At 41.2% G+C, this 22,707-nt stretch overlaps 1 protein-coding gene across 5 annotated transcripts in view; it reads right to left on the bottom strand.

The window, feature by feature from the left end:
* Positions 1-22,707, bottom strand: part of BMX (BMX non-receptor tyrosine kinase) — a 57,978-nt gene that overhangs the window by 32,298 nt on the left and 2,973 nt on the right. Inside the window, exons 1-6 of one of the 5 annotated variants that reach the window (XR_006890309.1) lie at positions 19,623-19,795; positions 12,113-12,259; positions 11,146-11,250; positions 9,138-9,219; positions 4,611-4,730; positions 2,391-2,455 (exon numbers count right to left, since the gene is read on the bottom strand). Coding sequence is in view for 4 of the 5 variants with exons in the window: in XM_046673395.1 (XP_046529351.1) it covers positions 2,391-2,455; positions 4,611-4,730; positions 9,138-9,219; positions 11,146-11,250; positions 12,113-12,259; positions 19,623-19,640 (537 nt within the window). In the remaining variant the exon portion in view is untranslated. Of the gene's footprint in view, positions 1-2,390; positions 2,456-4,610; positions 4,731-9,137; positions 9,220-11,145; positions 11,251-12,112; positions 12,260-19,622; positions 19,796-22,707 lie in introns of those variants that run through there. The other 4 variants (XM_046673395.1, XM_046673392.1, XM_046673391.1 and 1 more) reach the window with 4 other exon arrangements.

Genomic DNA, 22,707 nt, shown 5'->3' on the forward strand with positions numbered 1-22,707 from the left:
TCAGGCCTAATCTTTAGGTCTTTGATCCATTTTGAGTTTATTTTGGTGTGTGGTGAAAAAGAATGGTCGATTTTCAATCTTTTGCATGTGGCTGTCCAGTTTTCCCAGCACCATTTGTTGAAGAGACTTTCTTTTCTCCATTGTAGGCCCTCTGCTCCTTTGTCGAAGATTAGCTGTCCGTAGATGTGTGGTTTTATCTCTGGGCTTTCAATTCTGTTCCATTGATCTGTGGACCTGTTTTTGTACCAGTACCATGCTGTTTTGATCACTGTAGCTTTGTAGTATGTTTTGAAATCGGGGATTGTGATTCCGCCGGCTTTGTTTTTCTTGCTCAAGATTGCTTTAGCAATTCGTGGTCTTTTGTTCCCCCATATGAATTTTAGGATTGTTTGTTCAATTTCTGTGAAGAATGTTCTGGGGATTCTGATTGGGATAGCATTGAATCTGTATATTGCTTTAGGTAGTATGGACATTTTAACTATGTTTATTCTTCCAATCCATGTGCAAGGAATGTCTTTCCATCTCTTTATGTCATCGTCAATTTCTTTCAAGAAAGTCTTGTAGTTTTCATTGTATAGATCCTTCACTTCCTTGGTTAAGTTTATCCCAAGGTATTTTATTCTTTTCGTTGCGATGGTGTATGGGATAGAGTTCTTGAGTTCTTTTTCTGTTAGTTTATTGTTAGTGTATAGAAATGCTACTGATTTATGCACGTTAATTTTATACCCTGCTACTTTGCTGTAGTTGTTGATTATTTCTAATAGTTTTTCTGTGGATTCTTCTGCCTAGGTTTTTAAATGGACTTTTTCTCTGTGTATCTCTCTGTATCCTCTCATCTTCAAAGGACATCAGTCTTTGGATTTATGGCCCATCCTAATCTAGTATGATCACATCTCAGTTCTCAACTAATTATGTCTGCAGAGACCATTTCCAAATAAGGTCACATTCTGAGGTTCCAGGCAGACATGAAATTTGGGGGACACAATTCAGCCTACTACAGTAATGGATTTCCTTTTGCCTTTCATGTTGGTTCACAAAAATTATGTGGTTTTTACTTAGATAGAAAGATAGAAGTAAGTGTGTGTGAGTGTATGTAGCTGGAAATAAGTACCCAAGACACCATAGAGCCGATGGATGCGTGGAGACACTCCCTTACTTTCAGGTGAGCTCCCAGAGAACCACTGGAAGGCCATTGGATGTGTCTCCTGGCATTTGAAGAGGCTGACACCTGCCTGAGAAGCCTAGAAGCAGGAGGCTATGGCTATGACCCCAAGGAAGCAGAGCAAAAGGAGAGAAGCAGCCTGTACTTTGAGAGCGAGCCACATACGGTTTTACTAACCAGAGCAGTCAAGGTTTTGTTTGTTTTCCTGTAGGCCAGCTCCACCCTTGGGAGAGGGTTGGCTGGGAGCTATCTTGAAAGAAACTCTGGCCAAGTTGGTAAATTGACCCAGCAGAAAGATTGAGGGCTAGAAAGCTAAGAACTAAAGGTCAGGACATTTCCTATGTCGTAAAACTACATTTGGATCTGCACCCCGGGGGGAACCCCACGAAAGTCTCCCCTAAAGCAAAGAATCAAAATCAGAAAACCGTCTTACCCAGAAGCCACCACTACCAAATCATGATGGGACCAACCATATATGACTGTCTCTTTTTCATTTGACCCACTCTTCCTGGGCCCCAACCCTGAAAGGGTCAGAAATTTTTAGCCTTTCCATGACCTCTCCGCCAAAGCAGGCTGCCCTCTGCCGCAGACTTGAGCTAGATGAAGGGGAAAAGCTCTAACTTGGAAAGATGTTTGCAGTAGTGTGATTATAACATTGGTTGGGACAATTTAGAGGCTGTTCTCATGACTGCTAGTAACTGGGAAAATTTATGTCATTTGAGAGTGACTGGAAAACTCTGGAACCTCCCTGAGATTCTATCCAGGGACAGAGAAGAAAGCCCACCGAATAGTTTTGAAGGGCTAATGGAGGGGAAGAATTATGTTGTTTTCTGCTTGTGCCCTGTGGAGCCCCATTCCTTCACCAGGATACTTACAGGACGCAGTCTTGGCCATGCTGGTGGCAGGGGAGGAATGACAGCTAATAATAGTTGCCTGTTATGTGTGATGCCATCTTACGGACTTCTCCCATAGGCACCCATTTTTTGGTGACCACTTATATGCTTACAGGTTAGAAAGAGGCCCAGTTATTAAAAGAAAAAATATAAAATGGTAAAATGGTCCTACATTTGAATTTATAATTTGATAGTGCTATTGCTGTTGGTGATAGCTCACGTTTTTTCTCTCTTTGCTGAGCAGTCTTAATGAAGCCCATGCTTTCTTGAACCTGGCAACTCTCGCTTTACTTAATACTTTCTGCCTAGGAACAAAAATTTAAATGTTGACTTACCACTCTGTCTGGGAAGGTGGGAGCTCTGTGTTTCTCTTCATTGGTTGCAATGTGCAGATCAGCATCTGAAAAGTAAAACCAGTAATGTCAGAAGGAACTTTACACAAAACGAATCAAAGCACCCAATGTTAGGAATCAAAAGAATGAGCTAGTTTGCGTGAGCAATACTCCAGATTAAATGAATTTAAACACAGCATCTAGAGTGATTCTGGTACTATCCTGTATAATGTCCAACTCGAACACTACGCCTCCACCATTGATTTTCAACATCCTGTCAAAATGGATAAAAAATTCAAGTTCCTCTACATCTTATAAACTGGTAATTTATACCACATTTCCAACTTGTATTTGAGTGACAGATAGCTAATCTCGTTGGGTAGTACCTGTGACCCTAGGATTCAGAATCCATGTCTGATTCCTCTTTGACTGGCTCATACAAGATGCTTATAAATAGCTGATTTATAAGTGAACACCTATTCCATGCTTTTTTTCCCTCTTCTTATGATAATTGTTGGTTTCTCTTTCTACCCACACACGTAGGTAGATGTCCAGGCTGTGAGTGTGAAGCCGTTATATGCTTTATAAGTGGGGTGGCCACGGTCAACTTACATGTAGGCCATGTACCCTGGAAAGAGGGTGGTCCAGGGCATTTTGGAGACAGAAGGAAACAAAGACACTCAACTGTTTCCTTCCTAGCAGCTGCGCCCCTGGGGTGTCCTGTAGCTCAGCAGAGGAGGCCAAGGGAGTTAATTACACTTGGGAAGATAGACAATATCACAGCTGCTTGTGAGCCATGACACCTTTACATTCTGTAGTTTTCTTCAGAGGCTGGCAAAGAGCCTGTGGCACCCAGGGCACATAGCAGGTGCCATCCAGACAGAGCCTAGGAAGAGAATCCTAAGGCAGTGCTCTCTCTGGCCTTTTTCCTGCTTTTTCCCAGGGAGTTAGGGCATGGTCAGAGCTGGAATCTTGCCTGCTGGGTAATGATGCCAGACCACAGACAGAATAATTGGAGGGAATGATTAATGCTGTAAGGACACATTACTTCTCAGCTCCTCACAGTGGAGGGAAGACCTACGTATAGTAAATTCTGTAGAGTTCATTAAATCACTATAATTATGAGTATAAAGAGCAATACGATCCAGTTAAGGTTAACAAATAGTCATTGTGTAGTTTGAGATGGAAAACACGATGAATATTTATTCACTGATTTTGTAAAATTATCAGTAGTAACGTTAACATAATTGTCGGTTGTCAATACTTTATGGAGTGAATTTGAACAATATTTCATGTCCCTGCGTGTTCTAAGTTCATGAGATATTATCATGCAGCTGATCTCATTCAGTTCTTTAAAGTCATTGTAATCCAAGCATATTTTGTCCAGGTTGGTAAAATTGTTACTAAAATAAATTCTCCTTTTTATTTATTGACAACTTCATGTTGTTAAACAATGATACACTTCTACACTATCTAAGACTGCCTCATGTAGGGATCCTGCTGGAGGAAGGGGACTCCATGGGGCGCAAGCAGAAAACAATACAATTCTTTCCCTCCATTATCTGTTCAGAGCCAGTCAGTGGGCTCTCTTCTCTGTCTCTGGATAAAGTCTCAGGCAGATTTCCCTAGGACTATAACTCTGGATAGAATTTGGTTGCACTTAAAAGCAAATCCTTCACTACCTTCTCTGATGTTATTAAGAAATCAACAAACATGTACAGAATGGTAAGCCACCTTAAATATATCTTTTAAAACTTGGCCATCCAGCATTTTGGTATACATGGTGATTAAAAGTGTTACTTAAATTTTATCATTTGATTTTTTAAAAGGATGTTGGTTTTTGAGTTTATAATTTTAGGTTACGAACCATGATGATATGTTCACCGCACTCTATCTATTTGGAGTTTATCTTAAACGAGGAAGAATTATTGGAGGTAACAAACAGCTCCTTGCTTGATTCATGATTCCAATTTAAAAAATATTTCTCATGAAATGAAAGAATGGCAGATGTTAATATTGTTATTATTTTAACGAATATGACTCAATTGACCCTAGACTTAGACTTCATTCGCCAGATAGCATCTTCGAGTCTGGATTTTCATGATGCCAACCAATCTGGCACATCTTGTTTTCCTGACCTGGCAAGCTGTTCTGGCATGTGGCAGGTTTGCCTAATGGGACACCATCCACCCAGGGTCCAGCCCAATAGAGAGGTCACATTACATGCTTCCCAGAGTGTACATCCTGGGGCCGCTTTGCAACTCTGTTGGCAGCACAGGAACTTCCCGTCCACGAAGAACCCACTATGGTACTTGATCAGCAGGTGGGGGTTGCCCCTTATCTCTGGGGAGCAGGCAGGAAGAAAACACGACATGAGTAAACGTTGGCCCAAGAGAAGAAACATTCAGTAAGAGCTGTTATCACAGAACAATGAAAACCTCATTTTGCCAGCAACAAGAGTGAGGGCAAATGGTTCCCAAAGGATGTGTCTTTCACTTAGAAGTTAAAAAACCAAAAAGAAAAGTCTAACTACGTGTATCGTGAGAACAACACAATAACTTACATCAGTCTTAAAAAAAACTAGTAGGAAATGCATGTACAGATCAGCTTGGTGTTAGAATTTTAGAAATACATCGATAAAGGAAGGAAGTGGGTTATGGCACATGGTGTTCTCTTGTGGCCAAAAGAGGCTGGAGGGTAGGACCAGATCGTAGCAAGAAGAAAAAAATTTCTAATATACATTCCTTCCACTTTATATTTTGAAACATTTCAAATGTACAGAAAGGTTGCAAGAATAGTACAATGAACGTCCATATGCTGTTTACCCAGGTTCACCAATTTTTAACCGTTTGTCTCATTTGCTTTCTCTTTCCCTCTCTGTGTATACATATTATGATTATTTTTAAATTTTTTATCATTGTTGTATTTTACTCAATCATTTGAGAGTAAGTTGCAGATATTACGACCTAAATAATGTCACCCATAAATACTTCAGCACGTAACTTCTGTTAACAAGGACATTTCCTTATATAACCATAATACAATGATCAAATTCAGGAAATTTAACACTGATATAATACTATTACTTAATACATACTTCATATTCAATTTTTTTCACTTGTTCCAGTAACGTCCTTTATAATCATTCACTTTTTTCTGATGGAGGATTCAATCCAGAATCACTTATGGCATTTAGTTAATCTAGTTTTCCTTGATCTAGAACAACTTCTCATCCCTTCTCTGTCTTTCATGACTCTGATCTCATTTACGCATACCAAGGAATGAATGGTTTATGGGACTACTTTTCTAGGAATATGTGCATATTTTAAAAGCCCGTGGAAATAGGACAAAGAAAGCCAAAGAAATGAAATTCCAATATTGGAATATAATACTGTGTCAACAACAATCTAGCCTCTCTCAACATACAGCAGAGGAATCTAAAAGGTCTTCGTAGAGTGGTTCAAGAAGGATCTCTAGGTAGGGAGGGCTAGTTCTATGTGCGGCTTCAATTCTTTACTTCCTGATTTTATCTTCATCTTGAGGATCCCTAACTTGATCCCAGGAGAATTCTGCTCCTCCTTTACAACTCTGACTCAAGGAAGTCTAATAATAATAATTACTTTATTATTAGATAATAATAACTACTTTACTGGGTCGTTGGAAGGATATGAGAAAATGTATGTAAAGCATCCAGCACAGTGTTTGGCACAGAGTAGGTGTTCAATGAATGGTGGGTTTTAGTTATATCATTCCCTTAGTTTAACTCAGTTCATCTTACCTGAAAACACTGTCATTAAAAAAAGACCTTACTGGGGGCTGGCCCCGTGGCTGAGTGGTTAAGTTCATGGGCTCTGCTTTGGTGGCCCAGGGTTTTGCCAGTTCGAATCCTGGGCGGGACATGGCACCACTCATCAGGCCATGCTGAGGCAGCGTCCCACATGCCGCAACTAGAAGGACCCACAACTAAAAATATATATATATGTATATACAACTGTGTACTGGGGGAAAAATAAAATCTTTAAAAAAAAGACTTTACTGTATATTAATGGGAATTAAAGGAAAGTTATTACCAAAATCACAAAAAGCAAAAGGAGTTAAGATTACAAAACACTAGTTTCTGACCTTGACAACGGTCATTACAATTCCTTGAGCACATTACTTGCCTTCCTGCTCCCTAAGCTCCTGTGTGCCAAGATCCCTATTATTTCCTACTACATGGATTTAGTTTCCTGGGTAACCAATTCTTTCCCAACAAAGTCCAAAAGTCCACACTGCAACAGTGCTACCATCTAATAATGACAATAACAGGAAGTCATAAATTAATATGTGTATAGGACTTTAAATTTACATGTTTTTCCCTCACATATATCGTCTCATTTAATCTACTCAATAACCTTGGAGTTGTTATCATGGCTCTTACAGGGTTAGGTAAACTGAGATGCCGAGGGGTGGTGTAACCTGCTCAAGTTCACAAAACTAATAAAGAGTGGATCTGAGACTCAGCCCTAAGCTTTTTCTACTATGTTCCAATGCACAGATGTTAGTTTCCCTGCCAAACCCCTTTCAGCTGAATTCAGAACCATGGTAGCTGACACACCTTAAGTGTCCGATGAATCAGCCCAAACCTCCCAAGTGTAGGTTACCCTCTTGAGAATTCTGTATCTCCAAAGTCCATCTCAGTTTATAATGCCTGAGCTAAATAATAGACACAAAAGGGGGGAAGGTCATTATATCACAGTGAAACTTCATAGGGGAGAGGATTTGAGTGATGGAACCTCTTTGTTTTCTTGTGGCAGGTTGGTTTGCCAACCTGACAGCTGATACTACCCTCCTTCTCTCTTGTTACCTTCAACCTGACAGCCGATCCCAACCATCTTCTCCCTTGGATTCCAGCATAGAGGCTGGAAAAGCCAGATACTGTCTTCCAGCCTCCCTTGCACATAGAGATGGCCGTGAGACACAGTTCTGGCCAATGAGACATGAGCAGAAGGTTGCAGAGGGGCTTCTGGGAAAGCTCAGAGCCTTTCCAAGAACCTCTAAGGATGGAAGAGCAGAAAGCTAGGAGGAGCCAGGGGCCCTACTGATTTCATTGAGCTGCTGCCCTAGCCCTGGACTTGCTTACCTCTGGATTTGTGAGAGGAACAACCATGTATTTGTTTCAGCAACTACTTGGTGTCTTTTCACCTGTATCCCAAAGCATTACTAACTGATACAAATCGCTTCTGGCAGCCCTAGTAATAGGGTCTCTCTGCAGTTTTATAAGAGGATAAGAGATTCACTCCCCCTTCTCTCTCTGCTCTCCTTTCATGTTCCATGTGCCTTAACATGAGCTACCCAGGGCCCACCCAAACCTGTCTACCATATACAGTTCCAGAAGGGCCCACAAAGGACCCTAGTGCATGACCAACAGCTGCACACAGGAGGTGTCTACATAGGAGCTGCTCCCAGGAAATCCCCCCAAAGTAGACTGAATGGGAAGCAGCATCTTAGAGCTCCTCCTGGAGGCCCCACTATAACCACAGTGACTCATGTCTGTGTGCAGGATACTTTAACAGATTTATGATTCACTCATTTGCGGCTCATCATCATTCTAGGAGAAAAGAAATGTGATCTCCCATTTTACAGGCCAAGAAACTGAGACTCAGAGATGCTGGATGGTTTTATTAGATGCTATCGTGAGGCAGGACTTGGATGCAGATTTGCCTGACTCTAAAGGGATGACTTTCTCACTTCACCAAGCTGGTGGAGGTGGAGGGAGGCTTCTTTCCTTACTGGACCACTTGACTATCTTACAGAAAATGTTGCTAACTCCTTTCATGCAAAGGGAAAATTAAGCCTTATGTGTGAAAAAGGATGTATTTGCATCGAAGTGGAGTAGGTGATTGTCTAAAGTAGTGTAATTTGAGGTGTACTAAGAAAGAGCCCTAATCTAAAGCTCAAATGAAATAAAATCTTTCCCCATCTGGGAGCTTAATATCTGAAATTCCGATAGAGTCATCCATTTGAGTTAAATATTGTCCTCACACCATTACCCGCATTTAAAATAAAATTATTGCAAGGAGAAACATCATAGTGCCAAATTATTAACACAAATTCTCTCTCTTCGACCAAAAGTTGTTACCAGGGCAGCCTAAGCATCACTGAATAAAAGCTCCATTAAATCCCCAGTTTTGCCCAGCATTTTACCGTACTCGTTAAAAAGCTGGGTTTGGGTAGTTGAATTATGAGTTCTCCATTATTAGGTATGTGACATTGGCCATGTCTTCACTTACCTGGAAAATGGAGAACAATATTACCCTTTCCGTAGAGTTCTCAAGAGGATTACCCAAGAAAATATTTTGCAGGCACTCAACACAGTAACTGGCAAATGGTTAAGTGCTTAGTACGTGTTAGATACCACATTCTGTACACATCCAAAGTACAGTAGCTACAGGACCTGAGGAGACTAGACTTTGCCCTGGCAAAGGCAAGCACTGTGGGTGGAGAGCAGGCAGCCCTGCTTCCTCCATGCTGCTGGGAAGGCACAATAGCCAGCTCTGTGCAGAGTGGTGAGGAGGGCGGGGAGGAGAGGGGTATCTGATCCCCAGGCTTCCTCTATGTAACAATGAGAATGCAAAATAAGGATAGCATGGCACATTCTCTGAGGCTGGTAGGAAAATCAGTAGATTCTCTCCTGGGCTTGGGTCCCTTCCTTCACTAAGCCTCAAAAGAATTCAATCAATGACTCCCTTTTAGGACTTTTTAAATTACCTTTTTGTAATGCTTTCAACCACTGACTTCGGCTCTTTTCGTTTGATGCATAGACATAGAGAAGCCCATCTTTATAGACAATCTGGAAAGGAAAAGATTTGGTGCATTTAGATATAATTGCATCATAGTTCACTCTGGCGCAACTGCATATTTTCTGTTATTCAAAAGAAACGTTGAGTTTGCTTATATAATATGCATTCACTCTGGAATTAAATGAGAAAAAGTCTAGTTATTTTTATCCTCCATCCCTCAATTTGTTTCATCCCAGACACCTCTACACTTTGGAAAATCACAGCAATGATGCATCTGACAGCAGTGAACATTGAGGTGTCAGTAGAGATGCCCTAGACCATGGAGAATTATGAGAGCATAAGATGTTAGACATTACAGGTGTCTTAGGAGTGTTCTGGTCCATCCACCTATGCAGTGCATAACTTTCTTTACAGCCCGTTGGAAAATGTTTATTTGCTCTATTCTTAAAAATATCTTCAGGGATAGAATGTCCTTTACTTTTGCTATGCCATCCTTGTCAATTTCCATATATTCTGATCATTATATAGTTCATGCTTATATTGAGTAAAAATATGTCTCCCTATACTTCATTCCCTTGGGTCATGTCCCACCCCAGGAATCCTAGCATAAATCATTTTCTACTCTTTAAAACACTTGTTTAAATGTTTGAACATTGCAATGTCTTCCCCAGATCCTTCTCTATCCCACTTTTGTGGGTAAATAATACAGACATTTAGTTAATACATTTATTACATTTTAATGTAATAATACATTACATTTATTAAACATTTATAAATACATGTATTAAACACCTACTAGTTTCTGGGCTCTTTCTTACTTTAATATTTTAATCCTATTTCAACGCTACAAAAAATATATGATTATGCCCATTTTTCAAGTGAAGAAATAAACTCGGAGAGAGGTTGATACTTTGTGGTTACACAAATATAGGCAGTCTGTAGGGCTCCAAAGCCTGTGTTCTTCGTACTCTATGCCTGATAAGAAACTGAAGCATCTTCCATGAGCACACACTCCCTTGGTTTCTTCCAGTTGGGTAATGTCCCTTTTTAAAGTGGAAAGTATGGATTGTTCATTAACTGGATTATTTTATTTTATTTCACTTTTGGCCACAGTTCCCTCATGCTAGCCCTTGGTAGTCTGGCTATCTGAAGGTCAGTCTGCCTGCCTTTAGATCAGAAAGATAAGTATTCATGATATAATAAAAGTAGGGCATGACTTCAATCAAGCCACTTCCAAAGGGTACTGCAGGCACACTCTCTGTAGCATACCATTGTTTAAAATACTTCAGGGTAAAATTAAAACTCCTCCGTGCGTGCGCTGTGCGAAGCCTTTCATGATGGGCCTTGCCCACCTCTCCAGGTTCATCTCTTTCACTCTCTCACGGAGCTGCTTTATTCATGAAGGCTACTTGGAGCTCTCCAAATGTGCCATACTCTTTCACGTATCAGTGCCTTGACACCTGCTATTTCTTTTGTTTTGCTGGGCTAAACTCCACTTGTCCTTCCCACCCGAATGTCACCTCCAATAGAAAATCTCTCCGACCTCTTGGAGTGAGGAGTGAAGCTTCCACTTCCTGGGGCACCAGGGCTACTCTGCCAACCCTCATCTTAACACTCCCCCTCACTGCATTATAATGATCTGTGAATGCCTTGGGGACAGGGACGGCATTTTATTTCCTATAGTGTGCCTAGTACTTGCAGCACATCAGAAATGCTCAGTAATGTTTGATGAAAGAGATTGTCAGACTCTGAGGCAAGTCAGGCCATTGCTGCTTACATGCTCTCCCTCTAGGAAAGACAGATTGGTAGATAGAATTTTAGCAAACTGCCCAACTCCCATCTGGGGATGTTCCAAGCCTTGTCATTGTGTTAGTGAATCTTTGCAACATCATTATTTATCTCAAGTATATTGAGTTCATAACAGAAAATATTACAAGAAGAGCCATCCATCCAATGGAATGGGTCCCCGCCCTTACCTGAAATGGGTACTGCCTCTCCGCAGGGGTCTGCTCCTCAACATTTACTTTCTCCACGCATCTGATCTTCTTAATCTCGATTGATCCTTTTCTGCTGCCTCTTTTCTGAATTAAAAAACAAAATATAACATGTCTCATGTGACACACAGTGGTGCACAAAGAAAAGCATGAAGTTAAGGTTATGCTTGGGAGGGAGATTGGAGATGGGATGGACATGGGAGACTCACTCCCAATTATTCCATAATAGTCAAAATCCAGAGACAACAGAATATATCTCTTGAATGTGGGCACTAACTCATATACTCCTCCGAAAGCAAATCAAGGAGCACTTAATAACTTTGTTTAATAATCTTGAAACACATTTCAGATCACCTGGTATATGGTTAATCTACTCAGGAAAATCAAAATTTAACTCCACAAAGCATCTTCATTTGGTTTTAATTTTGTGTATTTCAGTATTCCTACTGCTGTAGAAATTCTCAACTGTACAGAAATATTCTCATTTTCAGCACTGTGTTAAGGCAGTGTTTCTTTTCTTCAGCACTATTTGGGGTTAGACAATTCTTTGTGGTGGGGGCGGTCCTGTGCATTATAGGATGTTTAACAGCATCCTTGGTCTCTACCCACCAGACTCCAGTAGCACACCGCCCCCCCCAAATATGAAATTATGACAACCAAAAATGTCCCCAGCCACTGCCAAATGTCCTCTGTGTGGCAAAATCACCCTTGATTGAGAACCACTGTTCTACAGTTACAGTTTGCCTTAGTAACGTTAACCAATGTTTTAAAAATCTTTATCTTGAATTAATTATACCTCGGCTAAGAAAAGACAATGTGATAAGTGAGTGCAAGTGGATTTTTACTGTGTAAGTTAAGAAACCTGATGTTGTTTCATTATAACTAAGTGCGTTGTGGAGACTTGAGAAAAACAAATAATATAAGAACAATGGAATAAATAGGGTCTCACCATTTTGTCATATTCATAGTAGGAGAGGTTTGTTTTGGTCAAAACAAAAAGCCGCTCTTTGTAGTTATTTGGTGACATTTTCTTCTTTTGCTGTGACCTTTTGAGAAGAAGTTCTTCTAGGATGGATTTTGTATCCATATTGTTGTCCTAAATTTAAAAAAATAATTAAAATGAGCGTTCACAGCATCTCGCTAGGTTCTCTCTTAGCTTTCATAGTTTTTATTCAACTGCAGCTCATTCAGGGATAATATAAAGTCTAAAAATTAGATTTAGGGTTATAGAGGAAAACATAATTAGGTAGACTCTTAAACACACACATACCTGCACTTTTTTCTACTGCTTTGACTTTGACCTTTATAAATATGTTGACTGTTTACATCTCCCACCCTGGATCATAAATTCACCATCTTTGCGCTACCCTCTAGACAACCTTATCAAAAGTCTCCTTATTCCTTAAGCATCCTATAGGCATTTGTTGAATTGAGTTGGATATAATCAATCTTTTAGAAATTGAGCTCCAGACAGCTCACCATGCATGAAGTAATTGATCAACTGAAATTTCTCTCCATGAATGTGGCAGGTTGTTTGGGCAAATTAAACCACCGTAAGACTCTGATATCATTGTAAACGACACCCACAGCCCCTGGTTATGATCAGATCTTTAACATAAAGGACATGGGTAAAATTTTCAATGTTTCTGAGAGCAAAACATTAAAAAAATGCTATCAGAAAAGATTTAAGAGAAATGAAGAAAATGGATTTTTGTAAGCTAAAAACACTTCTGCTTCTCCTTTCAAGCCCACGTAAAACATTAAAACTTAGGGTATTTCTGGAAAATAAATGCACTGATTTTCTGGTTCTACTAAGACTGTTGCTTCAACTCTCAGTCTGATATCAGGTCTGAGAATGAAAAGAAGCAATGTTAAGCAGTAGGCCACAAGAAGTTACACTTTCTTCTGTTCTTCTTTGCTTTGTGAAATAACATGGTTATTAGCAGTCAGATGCCCAATAATTACCATCTTTCTTTATTTATTGATAACCTGAGAGTAATTAACTTTACTTACCTTGCATTTGATCGAGCCAAAGTGTGCTTGTGGGTCCTTAACTTTAACTCTCAAGCTCTAAGCAAAAAGTTACTGCTCTGAGGCACCATCGCTCATCTTCCCTCTGGCTATGCCAGAGTCAAGCACTAAAAAGAAGATATTTGCATCCTATTTATCACTCTCTATCAGGAAGCACCCACACAGGCATTGCTCTATCTGGATGGAGGCGGATGCCAAGTGAACCTGTCCAATCACTAAGGGGTACTTCTCACTGGCCCAGGAGTGTGATGGGCCCATGATGGCAGGGGAGTGGAAGAAAGGGAGACTGAGAAACAGCCTGGAATTGAATAAGCCGGTCAGGCCCAGCCAGCTTCCCTCCTGACATAGACCACACCACTCTAGAAACGGGAATCAAGAAAATCAGCTTTTATTTTTTATTTACACAGATCAGGTGACTATTTATTAATCCTTCAAATGTTCTCCAAGGGCAGTGTTTGATTTATAGGCAGAAGTAGCAGAAATCTTGCCTACTAAATATAATAAAGTCCCGGTCACTTTTTGCTTTGAATATTGTTTTATCTAGGAAAAAAGTATAATTCTTTTGTGAAAGTAGAACAGGTTTCTTTTGAGTACAGTGGGTGCTATTCGCTATGGTCACTGCTTTCTTTGCCCCGGATGCAGAGACAGGGCAGAGATCAGGGTGTAGCAAACCCAGCAGGACCTCGGAAGGCAGGTATGCCTACCTTTCACCTGTGCCTCCATCATAACCTCTACACACATGCTTGTTTAGGTAAAATTATTTTCCACACCCAAAGTCTAAGGCTGGAAGAGAATTTGCTTGAAGACTGGTTGAAACCGTGGGGGGTCTACTTCTTGTGTGTTACAGTCCCCTTTGGGGAGCCACACCACACTAGGCAGAGTTGTAGGGCACTTGTGCCTTTTACACTTAAAAAACTTACTAACAAAGCAGAAAGAGAAAACTATGAACACTCTTGCCAAATGTGTCTTATATCCACAGCTAAAACGTTACACCTCAAACTAGCAGAGTGCTAGTTACATAGATCTGGTTAGTGGAATAGAAAGTTTACTTTTCAAATTCTTTTCAGATGCTGAATCCATTTGTAACATTAAGAACACTGTCTTGAAAATGCAAATCCCAATGTCCAAGGTAGTACGCAGCCTTTCCCAGTACTGCATGATGATACACACACTTTTCTGTTTATAGACTTTCACATTTATCACATGAAAGATGATTTTGGAGGGAATTTTATCTAGAAATTCATATGGTGAGTCACAGAAATCATTGACAAGTGAAATCCACAAAGTTGCTTCTGTACGTTGAAGGGAAGAAGAACATTGACTAGGAAGGAAGGTACCAAGTCCTTGAGCACATTTTCTAATAAATCTTCAAGGGTTTATACACGTTGCTGTATCTGATGCAATATAATAGTCAAATTCCAACAAAATTGTTCATTCTAAAATCTTGCCCTTTGTGAATTTTTTTGCTTTCATTTTAAAAATCATATATGGGGGCAGGCCTGCTGGCATAGTGATTAAGTTCACACCCTCTGCTTCAGCGGCCTGGGGTTCACGTGTTTGGATCCCGGGCACAGACCTACACACTGCTCATCAAGCCATGCTGTGGCAGCATCCCACATACAAAATAAAGGAAGATTGGCACAGATATTAGCTCAGCGACAGTCTTCCTCAAGCAAAAAGAGGAAGATTGGCAACAGACGTTAGCTCAGGGCCAATCTTACTCAACAACAACAACAACAACAAAAATATATATATGGTATGTTTATTCTACAAAACCAAGAACTATGGAGAAGTAAAAGAAAAAAACTGTTAACATTTTGGTGAACATACCTCTAGATTTTTTCAAATATATGTGTGCACGTGTTTATTTTCACAAAAATGAGTTCATATACTGTGCACATGAGTCTGTAATCTGTTTTCTCACATAACAAGCACCTGGAGCCACACTTCTTTGAAGTCCTTCAAAGCTCCACTCTCTGCACTAGACTCCCAAGCTTCCTGCTTCCTCACAAGCTTGAAGAACCCCATTTTGATGACTCACACTTTTGTCATCCGCAGATTGGTTTCTTTTAAGACAATACCTGATTCCTGCTCAAGTTTGGACCTGCCTTTCTCATTCTATTTGCTTCAGTCCCTTTCTTGTACTTCTCTCCTCCCCTAGATAGCCTAGATTCTAAATTGAAGCCATTTCTATGGTCTCTCTTGGTATAAGAGGTGATAATTGGTGATGACTAATTTTTAAAAATGTAATGTCTCCTGCCATGTATTAGGACCATAAGTCAACAGGGCTCAGGTACCACTGTTGATTCAAATGCCCGTCCAGCAACTAACAAACTCAGCTCTGCCTACCCTTATTTTAAGGGAAGGGAAAAAAGAAAAAAATCTTTCAAAATAAATGAGATCCTAAAGCTAGCCAGTATTCACCAGAAATCTATTTCCATAGAGGAGCTGGTGGGACTTGGCTGGACTCTCATATTACCACCTACATAGAATAGACACATCAATTTGCTTACCAAATATCCCAGGCTGCCTATTTCCATAAGGGCAGGAAACTAGCAAGAGATTAAAGTGCAGAGGAGGCAAAGAAAAAAAAAGAAACCTGGCAGAAATCAATACAGTATTTTCTATAAGGAAGCTGGCAACTACTGCGTAACCTATAACATACATAAAAGGTGCATGCTGAACTAACACGACTTGGAATCGCTATGGTTATTTAGCGATAATAAGGAAATGATATCACAAGAGTAAGGAGTTCAACTGTGCAGGTCTACGTAGCACACTTGATTTTGAGCCTAAGTGTGCCTGACAACGAGTGACTGGTTCCAGAAATAGAAATCAGCTCTCCACTGCCCTGAGTGACAACGACTGGGTTTGAGAGAGAGGTTTCATAACTAATTAGCGTGCAACGTTGCTGTGGGGTGGTAGACTCAGAAGGCTTGGAGGAGCTTACAGGACTGTCATTTGTGAGCTGTGTCACCTTGACCAAGCCCCTTCCCTGCTCTGAACTTCAGTTTTCTGATCTGTAAAATGTGATGGGTAACAGCTCCTCCACTTTATAAGACTTAAATGAGAAACCTTATGTGAAAATACTGGACACACTGTGGGCAGTGAATCCTGATTGAAAAAGGAAAAGGTGGAAAGAAACAACTGAGGTGCTAGAGTGGAGTCCATTCTCTTTGCTATGAAAGGCCTGAGGAAGGAAAAGTTGTTTTCTTCCTTAAGATAATCAAGAAAAATATTATGGAAGAGAGGGCATTAAAACTGGACCTTGAAGGCTATGAGTGATCGTAGTAATAATAATTCTAGCTAACACTGAAGGAGGGCTCACCATGTGCCAGGGGCTATTTAAAGCACCTTAGAAATATACACTTGTTTACTGGTCACAAACACCCTATTGGGTAGGTCATGATACCCCCACACTATGGCATAGGTTGTGACACCATACCCTATTGGGTACACAGTACCCTATGGGGTAGGCCATAACAACCCAATCCTATGGGGTAAGTTGTAACAAAGTTACCCTATAGGGTAGGATGCTACACCATTCCTTGCTTATAACTGATGAAGCTGCCATAGGTAAGTCAATTGCCCAGGCCACACTGCTAGTGTGTGGAGCCGGGATTTGAATCCAGGCAGCCTAACTCCTCTTAACTCCTGACTACGATGCTAATGTTAGAGAGGGACATGCCAGCTGTGTAACCCACCTCCTCAGAGAAGGCTCTAGCCTAAATATAGGAAGGCAGCCGTAGGATATCAAGGCTGATAGGAATCTTAGAAGTCATTTTACAGATGCAATACTGAGCCTCAGCAGCGTAAGTGACTTAGCCAGAACCACAAAGCTATGACCCAAGAGACACAGCCCAGGGAGCCAGTGGGGCACTGTCTACACCATCGTGGCACTAAACAGACTAAAAGAGATCTATGTGTTCAGCTTAACATGCTATAGCCTTGCTAAGTCATGCTGTCTGGGAAATCTAGGCATAAATTTGAGTCTTACCAGACGCAGGCAAGGGACCTTTTATTGGAAATAGCAGAAAAATGTCACCTAAATAACCTTTCAGCAGGAACCTCCAAGGCAGTGTTAAATCGCAAAACTCTAGCCCACATTTTAAAATAGGCAAGAACATACAACCTCAAAAGTTGGAATAAATTCTAAGTGGTGCAGAAGGAGGAGCAGGAGGCAGGAAAAGAAGGGAGAAAGATATATATATATATAGTCAAATGGGGCCACTGGATAGTTCCCTCAACCAAAAAGTTGACTGGCTCATCATGGTGCCTTTAAAGCTTTATTTTTTAGAAGTGAGAGATGTACGCCTTTACTTGATTTAGTTATCTTCTCTTACTTTACATATCATTTAACTAAGATTTTGATAGGTGTCAAAATATCATAATAATACATGTTGTGGGAGGGCAGTGGAGGGGTAAGGTGAGAAGGAACAGGGAGATGCGCCAAGTGCGGACGGGGGTAGAGGCTTAGACGAGGGAAAATAGAGGACCCTGTGACAAACTCCATCTTCAAATATTTGTCCAAGGCCAGGCCTGTTTACTTTCCTGCTAAATAACTGAACAAAATATGTTGGTAAGTTAAACAGGAACAAAAAGCTGAACTCAGAATCGGGTAAAGTGGTTCAAAAATATCTCTTAAGATGCTAGCCAAAGATAAACACGGGCTCTGAAGAATGCGATGTGACAAATTCCTGCTTCACTTGATGTTATGCAGGAGAGAGAAAGTTACAACTGATCTTGGCATGACATGGACAGAAATCCTTTAACATTGACACCCAAATTCTCGGCATTTTGAAACACCATACCTTAATGCTCCAAAATAAATTTAGGAAAACCAGACATTTTGGGAAGGCTATTTTGCACAAAGAATGTGAGAATTCCAATGCCATTCCTGTTGGAGCTAAAATTTGCTTTAGGTGTGAAATTCATGTTCAGTGCCTGACAGAGCTTTTCTAAGCCCTTCCTTCTTTTCAGCAATGTCTTTCCTTCTGCTCTCTCTCCTTTGCCAGGGGCACTCCTCTGGGCACCCTCCTTAGGAAAAAAGCAAAAAGTGGTAAATCCACGTCTTAACACCTTATGCTGAATTAGTTTAACACATAACACTGCTTAGGTGATACACGCTGGTGTGAGCGAAAGCACCAAGCTGGTAGGTCCAGATCCCTGCTCTGTCTCTGTGCAACCTGGCGTGTTGCTTAACCCTGCTAACCTCAGCTTCCCCATCTGTAAAGGGAGTGAAACAATAACCCCCTCAAAGGGTTATGAGGAGTCAAGAGAAAATGGTGGTACAATGCCTAGCACTCTAGAAACTGTTCCCAAACCCTGTATTCCTTCCCCTCATCACTCTGTAGGTAAAGTTTTTAAAAAGACCGTAGCAAAGTTTAAAAACTGAAGACAACAAAATGACCCTCAATGATAAAATTTCAGTCCTCATCTCTCTTCCTCCAGCTCCTGGGGATAGGAGATAAGGGGAGGGCTCCCCACGTATTCTCTAGTCAACAAGCACCTGCTCTGTAGGTCTGTCACAAGCTTTCAGTCCTGGGACTGGTTACCTTAAAATCAGGCTGAACCAGCCCTATTGACTGTGTATTTGTGCCAGCAGGTTTCTTACAAATCAATATGTGGATGTTACTCAAAGTGTGGTCCATGGATGAGCAGCATCCACATCCCCTGGGAGCTTATTGGAAATGCAGAGTCTCAGGCCCCACCCCAGACCAAGCACATCAGAATCTCCATTTTAGCCAGATCCCCAGGCGCTCCCTGAGCACAGGAGAGTTTGAAAAGCACTGACCTAGACCACATTACTGTTGTACTACTTTTTAAATCCAATGAAATCATCATGGTCCATAAGAAAGTTTCAAAATTATATGGATGTGGCTGTATCTGTCTGGTTCAACTCCTTCCCATCTTTCTGCGTCCATCTGAAATAGCCCCAAGCTCCTGATTGAGGGAGACTTTGGGAACCTAAGAACAAATATTTGTAGCTAAAATAACGTTAAAAAACCACAGATAAATAAAAGCAGGTATGACTAACATTTCTTTGTCTTTTTGGAAACAGTTATGAAGCCAAGATGAAAAGTCACAGAAAGTCAACGCCTAAAGAATAGTATGGAGAAAATCAGCAGAGGAAACGATGCAAAGCTACATAGACCTGATGCTGATGTACACACAAACTGACAGCTTCCCTGAACGAGATTTTGAGCTGGGGGAGGAATTTACAGTGAAACTATAGCAGTCCCCCAAATTACCTGGTCCCATCCAAAGTCCCTGGAGGAGCCCCAGCAATTTCATATGCGTAAATTTTTAGTATTTTCATTAAAGGGGGCTTTCCAAATTTTGTGAACTTCAGGCTCTACCACACCCGGATCTGAAACTATTTTCCTGTAGGATATGACATTGTGTAGCCACCTGCTGTTTAAACGCACCATTTTGTCTTGTTCCATCGCCGGGTCCGCTGAGGTGAAGTTAATCTGCCCTTGCAGGAACACAGCCCCACGGTCCTCCTTTCAGCAGTAGCAAATCGTCTCACATTTTCCCGGCCGCTGGGTCAGAAATGGCTACATTACTCAGTGCCCCCGAAGCGTTTATTGTCCTGCAAGGCCTTACACAATCCCACAGGAAACCACGCTCAACACTTAGCCAACACTTGTTGATCTGATTGAACGCAACAAAAACGGAGACAAAGCATATTTCAGAAAGGTTCCAACTTTGATAACTACAGCTCCTGCTTTTCCCAGGCAGCTGTCGGGTACATGTGATAACCCTGCCTTTGTTTATAGAGCTCTGTGCTGGAAAGGACCAGAAAATATCTCCGCAAAACCCCACTTCTGACGCTGACTTCTCTCCCACGAGCCAGGAAACCGTGAGGTAATGCCACAGTGCGCAGAGAATCAGCAACGAAAACTTCAGCTCGACGCTGGACAAAGGGAGGTCAGAGAATATACGAGAGAGAAGGACAGTTAATGTGACCGAAAAGGAGCACATTTCCGCAACTTAATTTATCAAGAGATCCAGAAATGGAAAAGAGATCGTTTTTGCTAATGTACCATGCACCAAGATTGCAAGGAAAAGGTGTGATTGTCACTTGACATCATTGATACAACATCATAACTTTTGGTTTTACTGCTTCCACCATTTTCTCGGGTGCATGCTGGCTGGTCATAGCTAATAAACCTAATGACTTATTTTAGGCTCTCTTATTGACAGCCGAGAAAATGAATCATCCTTTTAGGATGCATTGACACACTGTATTAAGTTATAAATTGTTGGCTACGTTAATTATTTGTAACCATCTAGGGTGTGGTGAAATCTTGGGTTGGCAGAGGAGAGTATAGCTACTGACTTTCAAAGAGGTATTCTTTTCAGTGGACACAGGATTAGCATCATTTCTACTCATTCGTTCAAGTCTTGTTCAGAACATGCCACGTGCTGTAAGCATGCTGTTGGGGGCTGGAGACACAGCAGTAAACAGAGCAGAGGCAGCCCCCGTCTTCAGGGGGCTTACGTCTGGTGGAGGAAGAATCACAAATGAAGGTTGAATTACAGTAGAGTGTGTGAAAAATAACTGGCAGAGATATTTCTTATATTTCTGTTTGAAACTGGAATTTTGGGAAGGGCAAAGAGTCCTTCAGAAGAATTCAAAAGTGGCGAGATTACACCCTGATAGCAAGTAAGTCACTGATGGGCTCCAAACAGCTCTCCACCCTCTAGGAATAAAGCAGGCAGTCATTTGAGAAGGTGAGAGTGGAGCAGAGTAACAGTGGCACAGCAACCTGGACAAATGAATTCATTTTACACTCTGCTAATTAACTTCCTTTTCCACATGGCGATTTGTATTAACTCCACTGTTTATGTATGGTAGCATAGCAGAAGATCAATTCTAGAATAAAAAGTAAATTCAGGGGAGGGGAAGGAGGAAGTGGCAGAAACCTGGAGACACCTGGGCACGATCTCGCGGGATTCCCATCCCTTCTTGGGGCTTGAAATGCTCAAGGGCAGCTGGGAGGAGTGGTTTCCTCTAAGTCAAAATGCCACAGATTTATTTACTTATTCTATTCATTCACTTCCTCTGCCACTTCTCCCAAACCTTTCTTTGGCTCTGTATTTTCCATGTCTTTAGTTTAATTCTGACATGTTATGGCAAACTGCTATTTCGATTACATGATTTAATTTGCTCGAATTATAGGCTGTGTTGTCACCTCTACCCAGTGAGACCCTAGGAATTTTCTCTAAAGCTTGTTCATGCACGCCTTTAGCAGGTAACAAGCTTCTGTAAGGATGCAGCATGGGATAATTTGACTTCATGGCATAAACAAGCTTGTTCACTTGGGAGTAGTAGAGCTTAGATTTTTAGAATAAGAAAGAACATGACAGGATTTATTTTGAGTGTGTGTGAGAGAGAGAAAGAGAGCAAGAGAGGGAGGGAGAGAGAGAGACCTTCTGATTTCTCGCTGACCTCACTTTTTCTCTCACTTAAAAAAATTCATTTGACTCATGGCTTTAAACACCATCTATATGCTATGATTCCAAATTTCAGTTCCTCTCCCTTGAATTCCAGACTTGCATTCGACCGTCAACTTGTCCATCTATACTTGGAATATCTAATAGACATGTCGAACTTAACATGTCAAAGCTGACCTCTCGACTAACCCCTCAAACTAGCTTCTCCTACAGCCTTCCCCTTCTCAGCTAATAGCAACTCTATCCTTCCAGGCCAAAGAAGGCGGAATCATCCTTGAGTTTTACCCTCCCTTCACACCCAACATCCAATCCTTTGCAAAATATGGTTAGCTCTATCTTCAAAATATACCCCAATTTGGCCACTTTTCACCACCTCTACCGCTACCTACTGGTCTCTGTGCTACCATCCCTCACCTGGATATTGCTCTCGCTTCCTGACTGCTCTCCCTGACTGACTCTTGCCCCCTGCAGTCTATTCTCCACTGAGTAGCCAGAGTGAGTCTGAAATGTAAGTCAAATCTCACCACTCCTCCAGTCTGAACTCTCCAATGGTCCCCTCTTTTCTGGTCCCCTAGCATTGTCTTTAACATCACCCTATGATTCTTCTCCTTCATCTTGCCTCTCGTAAAACTGGCCTCCTTGCTACTCCTACAATATTCTGAGCACCATCTGCCCAAGGGCCTTTGCATTGGTGGTTTCCTCTGCTTGGCAAACTGTCCCAGATATCTCTCTGGTTCATTTCCTCACCTCCAGGCTCTGCTTCAAATGGTGTCTTCCTAAGCCCTACCTGGACCACCCTGTTTAATACTACAAGCCTCACTTCACCCAGCACTCCCAATCTCCTACTCTACATTTTCTTTTTTCCATAGCACATATCACCTTACAACCTACTATATAATTTACTTATTTATTACCATTAGTATCTGTCTTTCCTCACTAAAGAGCAAGCCCACAAGGGTTCCAACAGCTACTCTCTGCAGCTTGAGCTTTTCCCATGGGTGTGTCTTCGTTTGGGTGTTACTCCGTCACCTCCTGTGCTCACTCCTTCCG

This window comes from Equus quagga, chromosome 10 (genome assembly GCF_021613505.1).
Source record: "Equus quagga isolate Etosha38 chromosome 10, UCLA_HA_Equagga_1.0, whole genome shotgun sequence".
NCBI classification, from domain to species: Eukaryota; Metazoa; Chordata; class Mammalia; order Perissodactyla; family Equidae; genus Equus; species Equus quagga.